This window comes from Chenopodium album, chromosome 9 (genome assembly GCF_948465745.1).
Source record: "Chenopodium album chromosome 9, dcCheAlbu1.1, whole genome shotgun sequence".
In the NCBI taxonomy this organism is placed as follows: Eukaryota; Viridiplantae; Streptophyta; class Magnoliopsida; order Caryophyllales; family Amaranthaceae; genus Chenopodium; species Chenopodium album.
The window spans coordinates 27,147,165-27,159,947 of NC_137842.1; the positions used below are offsets into that span (position 1 = coordinate 27,147,165).

General features: G+C 36.6%; 2 protein-coding genes across 6 annotated transcripts; one reads left to right on the forward strand and one right to left on the reverse strand.

Moving 5' to 3' along the window:
- The first annotated feature begins 1,109 nt into the window (after positions 1-1,109).
- On the forward strand, positions 1,110-7,399 carry LOC145558486 (uncharacterized). Of its 5 annotated transcripts, none has more exons than XM_081619741.1 (7): positions 1,110-1,405; positions 2,639-4,450; positions 4,564-4,779; positions 4,855-4,947; positions 6,230-6,343; positions 6,426-6,870; positions 7,158-7,399. In XM_081619741.1, exons 3-6 carry the CDS (start codon positions 4,609-4,611, stop codon positions 6,867-6,869), a joined length of 822 nt encoding a protein of 273 aa, XP_081475867.1. In that variant the 5' UTR covers positions 1,110-1,405; positions 2,639-4,450; positions 4,564-4,608; the 3' UTR covers position 6,870; positions 7,158-7,399. The 5 variants fall into 5 exon arrangements, with proteins under 5 accessions (XP_081475867.1, XP_081475869.1, XP_081475870.1 ...); XM_081619743.1 differs by having other exon boundaries at positions 6,233-6,343; XM_081619744.1 differs by lacking the exon at positions 6,230-6,343.
- A 2,117-nt stretch (positions 7,400-9,516) lies between these two features.
- On the reverse strand, positions 9,517-10,839 carry LOC145557561 (uncharacterized). Its single transcript, XM_081618737.1, has 2 exons — positions 10,105-10,839; positions 9,517-10,026 (listed from the first exon to the last, which is right to left on the reverse strand). The coding sequence occupies exons 1-2, from the start codon at positions 10,837-10,839 to the stop codon at positions 9,517-9,519; spliced, it is 1,245 nt and encodes a 414-aa protein (XP_081474863.1).
- Between the last annotated feature and the right edge of the window lie 1,944 nt (positions 10,840-12,783).

Here is a 12,783-nt window from a genome sequence, read left to right on the forward strand (position 1 = left end):
CTTAGTTAAATAGGTAAAATGATAAACTGATGTAATAACCTCATTAAATATTCAAATCTTAGTTGTAAGAAAAAATGATAATGTTTATCACTACTTGACTTTATAGCAATGATTTATGTTACATTGTTTTCAACACTAATGTTTAATTGCTTGAATACACGGAAGGTCACAAGCAGTTTAGTTATTGACCCGATCCAAACTCGTCTCGAATACCCAATTTGCCAAATCTAGTTATTACATGATGATGTGGTAATTTTGTTATTCACCTAAACCATTTTTAGTTTTTGACCCATTAATCAATAATAATTATATATACTACGTATATAGGAAACAATATAATAGTGTGTGTACTTGTTAGAAATCAACATTATTAATCTTTTTATTAATAATCAATTGTTATAATTGAAATTACTTACTCTACTTTTCTTACAAACGACTGGGGTTTTATAGACTTGTTCTCTTTAACTTATTTCATATAATTATTACTTATTCCTTAATAAATCCATATTAGAACTTTTAATTAAGATCACTTACTTATTGCTAAATATCGTTAATTTTGTATTTTGTTTTGATAATTATTAAATCAAATCAGACTAGACCAAATCTAAAAATTTAGATCATATCAGATAAGACACTAAACAAAACCTTACTATATCTCCTTGTCTTAGGTGACACTACAACAAATTGACACTTGTGCCACATCAAAATATATAGTTTTGGGGCATACATAACTTAACCCAAAGTCCAGTAACATTCATTCAAGGAAAAAAAAGCTTTGACTAATGTCAATATATTAGGAAATAATTATTATATTCACGACTAATTAATTTTAATCATGAGTACATATTATATAATATATTCTATAAAATTTCTATATATAGTAGTACCTTTAATTTTATATATATATATATATATATATATATATATATATATATATATATATATATATATATATATATATATATATATATATGTTATACCTGTATAAAGTATCACTTGAGCTTAGTTTGTTATTCTATATGTTATATTATAAGATCATGTTTCCTTCCTTAAATAAAAAAAAAAGAGTATAACCACGAATTGCTAGATTTTTTTTTTTTTTTAAAAAAAAAAAAAAAAAAAAAAAAACCCTTACTGATGTGCTGATTAGGCAGCTAATTAGCCAAAACAAAAACATCACACAAATCCCAAAATTGATTAGGCGCTAAATTCCCTTTCATTAGCTGCCAACTTATTAAAAAAATTAGCTAAACCACAAAATTCCCCTCAAAAATTAGAATCTTTCCCGAAAAAAAAAGAAAAGAAATCAAAAATCTTTTGCAGAAGAATCAAAACCGTTCGAACTATCCCTAATTCGAAGAGTCGACTGACGCTCGCAAGATCAATTCTTGGACAAAATTTCAAGGTTAGATCTATAACCTGTTCGTTTATCTCATATGTAGCGTTTTACTATGTGAATCAATGGTCATTTAATCTATTTTTTCCAATACCTATGTGGTAGCAATTGAAATACGTTGGACTCTACTTCCTATGCTTGAATAGAATTGTTCTCGAATTTTGATTATATTTTTGCAATTTCAGCTTCAATTTGGTGTGGCTCAACTGATTTTGCTCTTGCTTTCCTGTTTTCATTTAATTAATTCGATTTTTTTGTAAAAAGTAATTTCTTTGATTATACCTTTTTTTTTTGTATAATCTGTTCAATCTTCTGATAATTTGTTTGCATGTGCTGCTATTCAAATTTTTTGGGCTAAAAAATCAAGTATAACAATTTTTTTGTTAATATGATTCAATGTTAATCGATTATCAAATATGTGCAATTCAACTCTTCAATTTACTCTGTGAAAGCTCTTTGTCAAGTGTGTGTGCAAGGGAGGGGGAGGGTATATAATTAAGGCCAGGGGCAGTGTGCAGGGAGCACTAGTAGGGAAAATTCATATAGCGTTGCCCGAAATTCCAACAACTGAAGACTGAAGAAACAATTAACAGATCACCATTTACTTCTAGACTCTCTTTCTATTCCTATCAAATGATTGAATTGAAAAATGATAACTTATAGCTCTTTAAAAAATAGATACCAACTCTAACTATAACTTTACTGCAATATGAAAGTTTAAGAAACAAACTATGGAGTAATGCATGAAGTATATAAAATAGTAGAATGTAAGAAATAGTACATTTGCAATTATTTTGTCTTCCCTAATTAAAGTCATTCATATTTAGTGGGGGACCATATATCTTATGCGTTACTGAGAGGCAATGCACAATGTATCTCGAGACAATTATATGTAGTGGGGGAAGCCATAGAAAACGAAAGATAAACAGAGTCACATAATAACAAAACCAATAGTCCAACAAAACAAAAGTAAATGATGATTTAAATAATTTCAGGTCCACTTAGATAATAAGTAAGACTATTTATCAAACCAAACCCACTGAAATTAGAGCAAAAGCTTAATCTTAAACTACTACTACATAATACTAGCTCTAACTACAAATCTATTGCAACATAAACTGACAAATTCTGTTGGAAATGTGCCATTCTAGTCATTGTGAATTGTGAATTATGTATGACTATTGATAATTATTATTATTACTTTTCAATTTTTTTAATAATTAGCTCTCTTTGCATTTATAGCTTTTATTTTCACATGGATACTCTGGATGTTCAAAAGAGGTTAGAGTGGATGAGGTGTGCTAATAGGACAGACAATCTCTATATAAATGGAGTTAATTCCTTTCTTCAATTTTCTTTTGGTGACTTAGAAACAAATAGTGATTTAGGAGAAGAGGAAAAGAAGGTACCTAACCCTTGTAATCGATGCAACAATGGTCCACATAAAACAAGGGACGAAATTTACACCGACTTGATAGTGAATGGAATCGTGCAAGGTTATGTTCGTTGGATCTATCATGGAGAATTCAAACCCCCACAAAAGAAAAGTAGAAATGATTTGGGAGATAGTGCTCATGATGATATATATAGAATGATCCATGACAGGTTTAGTCCCGGAGTTTCTAATAATGATGACATAGATGACATGTTAGATGCTGAGCAACAACCTAAGGAGTTTGATCAACCTAGATATAAAAAGGATACAAAAGAGGCAAAAATGTTTGAAAATTTGATGAGAGATGCTCAACAAACTTTATACCCCGGGTGTAATGAATTTTCTAAATTGTCATTCATTTTGAAGTTATTCCAAATCAAATGTATGGATGGCATGACTAATAAAGCTTTTACTAGTATGCTTCATATGTTGAAAAATTCTTTGCCTAATGGTGCTGATTTGCCATCAAATTATTATGAAGCACGTAAGGTGATTACTAATCTTGGTTTCGATTATGAAAAAATAGAAGCATGTGAAAATGATTGTATGCTATTTTGGAAAGAGAATGCTAACCTTGAAAAGTGTTCCATATGCGATACTAAGCGTGATAAAGCTTCTCCTAAAGTGTTACGCTATTTCCCACTAACTTCGAGGTTGCAAAGGCTATTCATGTCGTCCAAAACAGCAAATGAGATGAGGTGGCACTCTGATAAACGAGAAGATGACGGAGTACTTAGACACCCAACAGATAGTGAAGCTTGGAAGCATTTAGATAAAGAATATCCTACTTTTTATGCAGAGACTCGTAACGTTAGGTTGGGTTTAGCAAGTGATGGATTCAATCCATTTGGCGGGCTTAGAAGTGACTATAGTATATGGCCAGTAGTGGTTGTTGTGTACAATCTCCCTCCATGGATGTGTATGAAACAACCTTACACAATACTATCTTTGTTAATTCCAGGGAAAAGTGGACCCGGAAATAACATTGATGTGTATTTGCAGCCATTAATCGAGGAGTTAAAAGAATTGTGGGAAACTAGAGCTCAGACTTATGATGCTTCAAGGAATGAGAACTTTCAAATGCGTGCTTCATTGTTATGGACCATAAATGATTTTCCTGCGTATGCAAACTTATCTTGGTGGTCTACCAAAGGCTATAAAGCATGTCCTCATTGTATGAAAGAAACTAGCTCTGCTCGGCTACCAAATCAGGGGAAATGTTGTTACATGGACAATCGTCAATTTCTACCTACCGATCATAAATGGAGAGATAATAAATCCTTTAACGGGAAAGTAGAAAAAAGAGGTCCTCCTAGGAAATTATCTTCCAATGAGATTTTAGAACAACTAAAGGACCTTGAAGGCATGAAATTTGGTAAAACAATGAAATTGCCAAAGAGGGATGATAATTGGAAGAAGAAAAGCTTACCTTGTTACCTCCTGGGGAAAATCTGAATGTGGAGTTTGACGATGATGGTGTGGCTATTGGTGATAATGCTTCATTATTTTCTTTCTTCTTGGGTCAACAAGTTCGAAATAAAGCTATATGTTCGGTACAAGTTAAATGTTGGGACGATTATAAATCTGAAACATTAGACCATTTGTGGGCTTGCATCACGGTAATATGTTATCATAATAAACATGTTTATGGAGTTTTTCTTTCTCTTATTAACAATGAAACATTGTCAACTTGATGTATGAGCAATAATTAATTTATCTTTGTCTTTTGCAGGAGAAGTGGTCATTTGATGACCCTGAAAATAGGCGGGAGTGTGTTATGAAACATGCACAACGTTTATTCAGAGGTGCTAGGAGAAAATTGAAATCAAAGTACTTTAATGATAAAAACTTGAAAACAAAAGAAGAACGTCTCAAAAATAAGCCTAGTCATCTGACTAAAGTGGAATGGAAGTTCTTGGTTGACTATTGGAGTGAAGAGGCGGTTATGGTAAAATACACAGATAGTATATGTTTATTCTTATATAATTAACGTATATTATTGATTAAATCCTTTTTATTGTAGGAGAAGAGCAAAAAAGCAAGTGAAAGTAGGGCACAACAGAAGATGCCTCACTATAATGGCACTAAAAGCTTCGGTCGCACTAGACAAGAAATTGTATGTAATAACTACTCTTTCTAATTTTAACTTTTGATTCTTGCCATATGTAGGACTACAATACTCTATGATGTCACATCAAGCCTTAATCAGTACCTTTACTACATTCTATCATTTTCCAAAAAGCTCAAAAGGCTACACTAAATAAACTAATGAGACAAGCATCTTTTGCAGCTGTAAGTGGTTAGTGTTGCAGGCTGTTGTGGGTGGAGAGTGCTCCCCTGCTGTTGCTGCATTTTCTATGAACTGCACACAAGCCCTGCCTGTACACTAGCCCCCTCCCTTCCTGCATACCATCCCCCTCCCCCTCCCTGACAGATGCCACCTGCCTGCACATACCTGCATCCCCTCCCTACTTGCTAAAAAGTTCTGATTTTCGCTGGAAACTTTGATTTTCTTGCTTAAACTCTAACTGACTTGGTGAAAAATCTGGTTTCTCTTGCTGAGAAATATTACTGCTTTGCCAAAATCTTGAATTATCTTCTGAGAAGCTTTCTTCCTTGCTGAAATTCATATTTTCCATCGAAAAAACTGAAACTACTGCTTAGATTTTGTGAGAATATCGATTTTTCTTCTGAAAAATCTTACTGTCTTGCTGAAAATTCTGATTTCTTTTGCTGACAAACCTTGCTAATTTGCAAGAGTCATCAATGTTATAATAACCTGAGCTAGCTGCTACAGTTCTTAGCTGATCTGAAATCTTATCAAACTGAAGAATTTGACTTTGAATTTATTGTCCTTTACCCACTTATTGAATTTTGGGAGTTCTTCTACTCTTACATCCTCAACACAAGCTATACAATTTTGCATCAAACTCGACAGCAGCTTACTGCTGCGAAGCTAGACTTTGTGCTCCGCAATATTATGCTCACGGGTAGGAAAACGCTTTGATCAGACTAATTTTGTCGATCAAAGTACAGTAGGAGCCTTTACTTCCTTTGTACGTATGATCATGACATCCTAGAGGGGTCAGGTATCACTTTGACATTATACCTAAACAATCATACTTTTTCTTCAATAGTAAAATCAAGGAGCTTGTAGGCTTCAGGGTCTGTAGGCCTTATTATCCAGCAAAACTTGTACACCAGCTGAATTTTTTTTTCTTTTTTATTAGCTGAATTCTTGACACATGGAAATTTAAATTCTGTTGGACATAACTAAATGTCATTAGCTTCTAAACCACTAAAAATTTTACGAAGTAATTCTCGTACTTATTCAAAATATGCAAACGTACAATAATTGGGAGTGTAATTTGATTCTAAAAACTCTGTAATGTTTGTAGAAGAAGAAGAATGGCGGGAAGTGTTCTCGAGTTGATGTATTGGTTGCAACTCATACAAGAAAATCTGAGAAGGCTATGAATGCAATCAATTTGGCAAATAACACTCATGCAGTAGTAAGTCTATAAGTTTTATGTTTGTTATTTTCTATTTAACATTTACCATCTTATCTTCTAACTTAATATTGTTTATTCATAGGATGAGATAAACAAATTAAAGGAACAAAGAGAGCAAGGTCTTAATGAGAAAACAAATGAGCAAATTATTCAGGATGTGCTTGGCAAAGATACACATGGGTATTTGAAAGCTCATGGACCTGGTAGAAGTATAAAGCAACATTTTAAAGTAAAGCCCTCTCGAATTGATCTTACTCAAGAGGTGAATGAAGTTATAAAGAAAGCAGATCAAGCAATTGAAGATGCAAGAAAAGAAGCTAAAACTGCTAGAACAGAAGCAGAACAGGCTAAAATAGAAGCTGAACAAGCCAAAAAAGAGGCGGAAGCTGTTAAGAATGACGTGGACAGAAAAATTGCTGATAATAATGCAGTTTGGGAGAAGAAGTTTAGTCAACTTCTGGATTTTCTTGGAGCAGGAAGTTCATCAGATTATGATGATTTAGGAAGTCAAGGTTCAAAGGAATGAAGTAAGTAATGCTATCTTCACCTGTTATACATTATTCATTGGTGCATGATTCATCTTAGATATAAGTTTATGAGCTTAAAGTAGTTATACATTATTCACCTGTTATAGCAGCAGTAGTTAGACATTAAAGAATTTTGCCATGTGCGAGTTGTTATAATTTATGATCTTAAAGTTAATTGTTCTATATTTTGTGTCAATTTGACTTTTTCATTTTGAAAACATATCCTTTTTTTGGTGCTCTTTTTGAAAAAATATTAACTTGATCATTTATCTATTTATTTATTGTAGGTAACAAGGAGCGGAGCACAGACATATTGTCACATTGTACATATATATAGAGTATATATTGTTCTTCAGCAAAACGATTTGAGTGTTTTATTTTTTATTTATTTTAGTAAGAGTGAGCTAGTGATGAGACAATGAGACAATTGATTTCTAGTATGTATGGATATCGAATTCAAGTATGTTTGAATGAATGGGATTCCAAGACATAATATCACCTTTTCAATGTTATATATCGATTTCAAGAATGACAAATATGACATATTTGAGAAAAACTCCATCTTTAATATTCAGTTATGCGTATACCATAAATGTTGCAACAAATTAAAGCTTATGCCCATTGAAATTATTAGCCACGATAGTCATTAGTGTAAAATGATATTATTTGTCACGAAAGTAATGTGGCAATGGATTTATTTGCCACGGTATTATTTGTGGCAAATAAATAATTAGCTACAGTATATTGTGGCGACAAAGTTTATTAGCCACGGTAATATTTGTGGCAAAGAAGATTACTGGTCACGGTAATGTTTGTGGCAACTAAGTTTATTAGCCACGGTAGAATTTGTGGCAAAGAACTTGTTAGCCACATTAATATTCGTGGCAAGTGAATTTTTTTGCCACGTTACATACCCGTGGCATAAAATTCGAAATTTGCCACGACATCCATTTTCCCGTGGCAAATTTCCTAGCCACGGCCTCTTGTGTCACAGGAGTAAATTTAAAAATTCCCGTGGCTACACTACATTGCCACGAGAATTTTAAACTTGTGCCACGATTTTACTCGTGGCACAAAGGTGAATTTGTTCCTCTCTGCCGTGACGTTGCTGCGGCAATTGAAGTGGAGTCTTTGGCTGGTGATCAATAAAGGTTATGGCAGATGTCACCTTCCTACTCCAGTGGATCTTTTGAGTTTCCCTCATCCAGATCTGTAGTAACTAAGTAGTTTTTGTTGCTATCTTTGGGGTGTATAGCTGCGAAAGATTATGTTTTCTTGTGCTTTTGCTGAATACTTTATCTATTGCTGCCGGGCCTGTCCAGCTTATCTTGACTTGTATTTTTCTAACTTTCTCTGCTGAGTGTTTTCTTGTCCCGGTGGACGAGGGCTCAGCTTTGCGCATATTGTAATTGACCTGCTGAATGTTTACTCTGCCCTGGTGGGCAGGGGTTCGGCTTTATATTGTATGTATTTGGTGATCTTCTCTGCTATTTTGCCTACTGCTAATTTCGCAGCTTGCACGTCTTCCTGGACCTGCTGCTGGGCCCAGGTATAGTAGTATCGAGATCCTAGCGTAGCAGCCCCTTTGTTGTATTTGGTGAAGCCTCGTAGGTTGGGCCTCCTTGTCTTCTTGATTTTGATGCTAAGTGCTTTCTTGCCTCTTTGTTCTCTACTGTGCTTGGCGGGAACTGCAATGGGTTTTACTCTTCTTGTTCTATTTGCTTTGGGTGCTTGTGCATTACGTACTCTATTTAAATTTGATAGAGGTTTTCTTGCACGCTGGTTAGTTTATTCGATTGTTTCCTGTAAGGGCATTATTCCATTTGCTTTGCTGAGACTTATTTGTGTCAATCAACTTTCTGACTGCTCATCTTATGTCATTCAACTTGTTTTGCTGCGACTTATTTTATGTCGTTCAGCTTGTTTATGCTGCGAGTTGTTTTATGTTGTTCAGCTTATTTATGCTGCGACTTGTTGTTTTGTGCCGCTTACTTCTCTTTGTAAGGGTTTATTGTATATCTATCTCCTCCTTTCCTCTCCTCCTCAAAGAGGTGAGCTAAGTGGGACTAAGAGAACCTTAGTGTTTCCCACGTAGCTCATCTTCTTCGTTTTCCCTTTACTCTCCTGCTCAAGCTAAACGGGCAAGGCCTCCCCCTCAGGCGTCCCCGAGGTGGTGCCCTGTTTTACTTTGAGTAGTTCCGGTGAGGTTTTAGGGAGGGATGCTTTAATTTGTCGTCTAACACTATTTTGCCACTTTGTGCTAGGGCGCTTCTTGCCTCTAACACCTTTTTTTTTTTTTTTTTTTTTTTTTTTTTTTTTTTTTTTTACTTCTGTATGTTAGTATATGATGCTAAGGCATGATATAATAAAACAGGTTTATGTAACATACTCCTCACGCGGAGGCTTGTATTTCATTGAATAAAAATAGCTCGAATGCCTTAGTTAACATAACATGAACTAAATAGAGTTTGTGCAAAATTGAAATAACTATCTCTGTTTCTTCTTAACTTCATGCTTTTTAAATAAAATATTTTTTTAACACATCAGCATTGAAACTATTTCTTAAGACCTGACCTTCTTGATCTGCAAGGAGGAATGCACCTGGTCCAACCTGCTCGTGAATGATGAAAGGGCCTTCTCAGTTTGCTAATTTCCATGTTGATTTCCTCTTCCCACTGCTGTTGTCCTTCTGAGGACTAAATCTCCGGGCAGGAGCTCTCTGTGCTTGACCCTCTTGTTGAAAGCTTTGGAAATCCTACTCTTCTGGGCTACCAGCTTGAGAGCTGCTTTTAGCCTTACTTCTGGCAGGAAGTCTAGATCTTCCAGCATGCGTTTTTCATTTCCTTGTTGTTCATAGTGTTGTATCCTCAGGTTGGGAATTCGCACTTCTACTAGGACAACTGCATCAGCCCCATAGGCTAGGGTGAAAAGGCTTTTACCAGTGGACTCTTTTTCAGTGGTTCTGTTTGCCCATAAGATCTCTGGGATTAGGTCTGCCCATAGGCCCTTGTATTCCTCCAGCTTCATCTGCAGGGATGTTAGGATCAACTTGTTTGCTGCTTCTGCCTGACCATTACTTTGTGGGTGGCAGAATGAGGCACTTGCATACTTGGTGCCCATTTCTTCTAGGTAATCCTTGATGGTGTCACAATCGAACTGACATCCATGATCAAAGACTATGCACTGTGGCACATTGAACCTTGTGATGATGTTCTTCCATATGAATGTCCTTACTTGGACTTCCTTTATGTACTTAGCGGGTTCAGCCTCTATCCACTTGGTAAAATAATCTACTACCACAATGAGATACTTCCTTCCTGTTGACCTAGTCGTAAAAGGTCCCAATATGTCCATTCCCCACTGAGCAAACGGGATCAGGCTGAGGATCGGGGTTAGATCATTTGCTGGTTGTAATATAACTGGGGAATATTTTTGACACTTGTCGCACTTTTTCACAGATGCCAGTGCGTCTTGCATCAGAGTTGGCCGGTACGCACCTCTTTTGAGGACTTCTACTCCCAATGCCTTTCCACCAATGTGGTTGGCACATATCCCCGAGTGTGCTTCTTCCATGATCTTCTCTTGCGCCCACTCTGGGATACACCTCAGCAGTGGTTTCGAGGAGCCATTCTTGTTAAGCTCCCCATTCATTACCACGTACCAGTTGGCGTCCTTCTTAACCTTCTTGGCTTGCACCTCGTCATCTGGTAACGAGCCGTGAACTTTGTATGCTAGGATGTCTGTGTACCAAGTTCGCTGCTGCCTGATGCAGTTTACTTGCTCTTTTTCAGTGATACTGCTTTCATCAAGGACTTCTACCATTACCGTCCTCGTGAGGCTCTGCATGGTAGAACTTGCTAACTTTGACAAAGCGTCAGCCTGGGAGTTTCCTGCTCTGGGAACCAAGTCTATCTGGAAATGAACTAGCTGAGCTGCCACTTCCTTTACTTTAGTTCCATATTTCAGCATGGTGGCTTCCCTAATCTCATACGCCCCCTGTAGTTGGCTGGCGACAAGCTGAGAGTCAGTTTGCAGATGGACTTTTCGGGCTCTGCCTGCGATACTCATACGCAGATCCCACTCCCTGCCTCGTACTCTGCCTCGTTGTTTGATGCTTTGAACTTTAACTTTATGGCGTACTCAAATACATTTCCCTCTGGAGATGTCATTATGACTCCTGCTCCACTCCCTGTTTGGGATGAGGATCCATCTACTTCTACTTTCCAGATCCTAATGTCGTCTTCTTTCTCCTCATTAGAGGCTTCCACGATGAAATCCGCTAAGGCTTGTGCCTTGATTGCTGCCCTAGGTTTGACCTCAAACTCATACTAAGAAAGCTCGATGACCCATTTTAAGAGTCTTCCTGATGCATCCATTTTCTGTAATGCCTTTTCCAGCGTGTGATTTGTGAGGATTTGTATTACGTGCGCATCAAAATATGGTTTTATCTTCCTTGATGTTGTTACCACTATGGAGGCTAGTTTCTCTACCAATGGGTACCTTTGCTCTACCTCGGTCAGTACATGGCTCATGAAGTATATTAGCCTTTGTTGTTTTTGTCTTTCTACCAGTAGCACAGCTGCGATTGTCTGAATTGATGTAGAAATATACAGCTGCAACTTTTCCCTTAACTCCGGGCTGATCATTGTTGGGAGCTTAGTCAGATGCTCCTTAATACCCTCAAAAGCTTCTTTTTCTGCAGCTTTCCACTTATATTCTCTGTTCCCCTTCAGTAGCTGGTAGAACGGTAAGGCCTTGTCTGCTGACTTGCTAATGAACCTAGTCAGCGCGACCATTCTGCCTGTCAACCGCATGATGTCTTTAATGCACTTAAGCTCAGGCAAGATTAGGATTGCTTTTATCTTTTCCGAATTTGCGTCTATTCCTCTCTCGCTGATTAGGATACCTAAGAATTTTTCCGAGCTCACTCCGAAGACACATTTCTTCGGGTTGAGTTTGATTTTGTACTTGTTCAGGGTGGCAAATCTTTCTTCCAGATTGTAGACACCCATTTGTGTCTCCCCAAAACCAAACCCAATGATGAGTACCTTTCGCGTCGAATCATAATCGAATGAAGTGAAAGTGTGGAAAGTTTAGTGTTGCGGAGAGTTTTAATTTCTTTTCTCTTCTCTTTGTTTTTGAAAACTTATTTTAAGAAAACAGCCAATCCAGTTTGGTTGGTCCATTATATGGGTCCAATAGTAGTGTAGTTGGATGGGGCTTGACAAGAGCTTTCCGACGATATATTATAAGCCCAATTCCGATGAATATTAAGGAAGTTATGGCCAATTTAGTGAACTGGGCCCGGTTTGAGCCTTATATGCGGCCCAATGATCTAGGGGAGGGCCTAATATAGATTTATCATTCTTAATGCAATTAGGAATGGTTTTAGTCTTCTAGATTCTTCTAGAAGGTTCTTTTCATTCCTAATTTAATTAGCATTGATAAATTGACTTTTGTTGACTTTTCAGAGTTTTAATTAAAATCAAAGAACATTTTTTCTTGTACGGCAATTTTATATGATTTTAAGAAAACGCGTGAATTTCCAGATCAGCGCCAAACGCCAGCTGTAGCGCCTGGCGCTACGCTTGGCGCCTGGCGCTAGCATTGGCGCCTGGCGCTAATGTTGGCGTCTGGCGCCAATAGCCAGAGTTGGCGCCAACATCGTTTTATCTGCGCCAGAACTCTGTTTTTGATATTTTATCTTTTTGGCTGATTTCCTCTATAAATAACGTGCTAAAAACTCCGTTTTCAATAACCAGTTTTCAATAATCAATCTACCGATTCTTTCTCTCTCTCTCTCTCTCTCTTTTCTAAACTAGCCTTTTACATACAAAATTCCGCATTCATTAGATCTACATACACCAAGCCATATTCGAAGTTGCTTTCGCCCTAGACGTGAAAGGTTTAATT

Bases quoted from the DNA above. Each gene is read 5' to 3' on its own strand.
- LOC145558486 (XM_081619740.1), top strand. From the start codon at position 2,652: ATGGATACTCTGGATGTTCAAAAGAGGTTAGAGTGGATGAGGTGTGCT.
- LOC145557561 (XM_081618737.1), bottom strand. From the start codon at position 10,839: ATGCTGAAATATGGAACTAAAGTAAAGGAAGTGGCAGCTCAGCTAGTT. The intron at 10,027-10,104 runs GTAAGGACATTC...CATGGATGTCAG, and splicing joins AGTACATAAAGGAAGTCCAA to TTCGATTGTGACACCATCAA.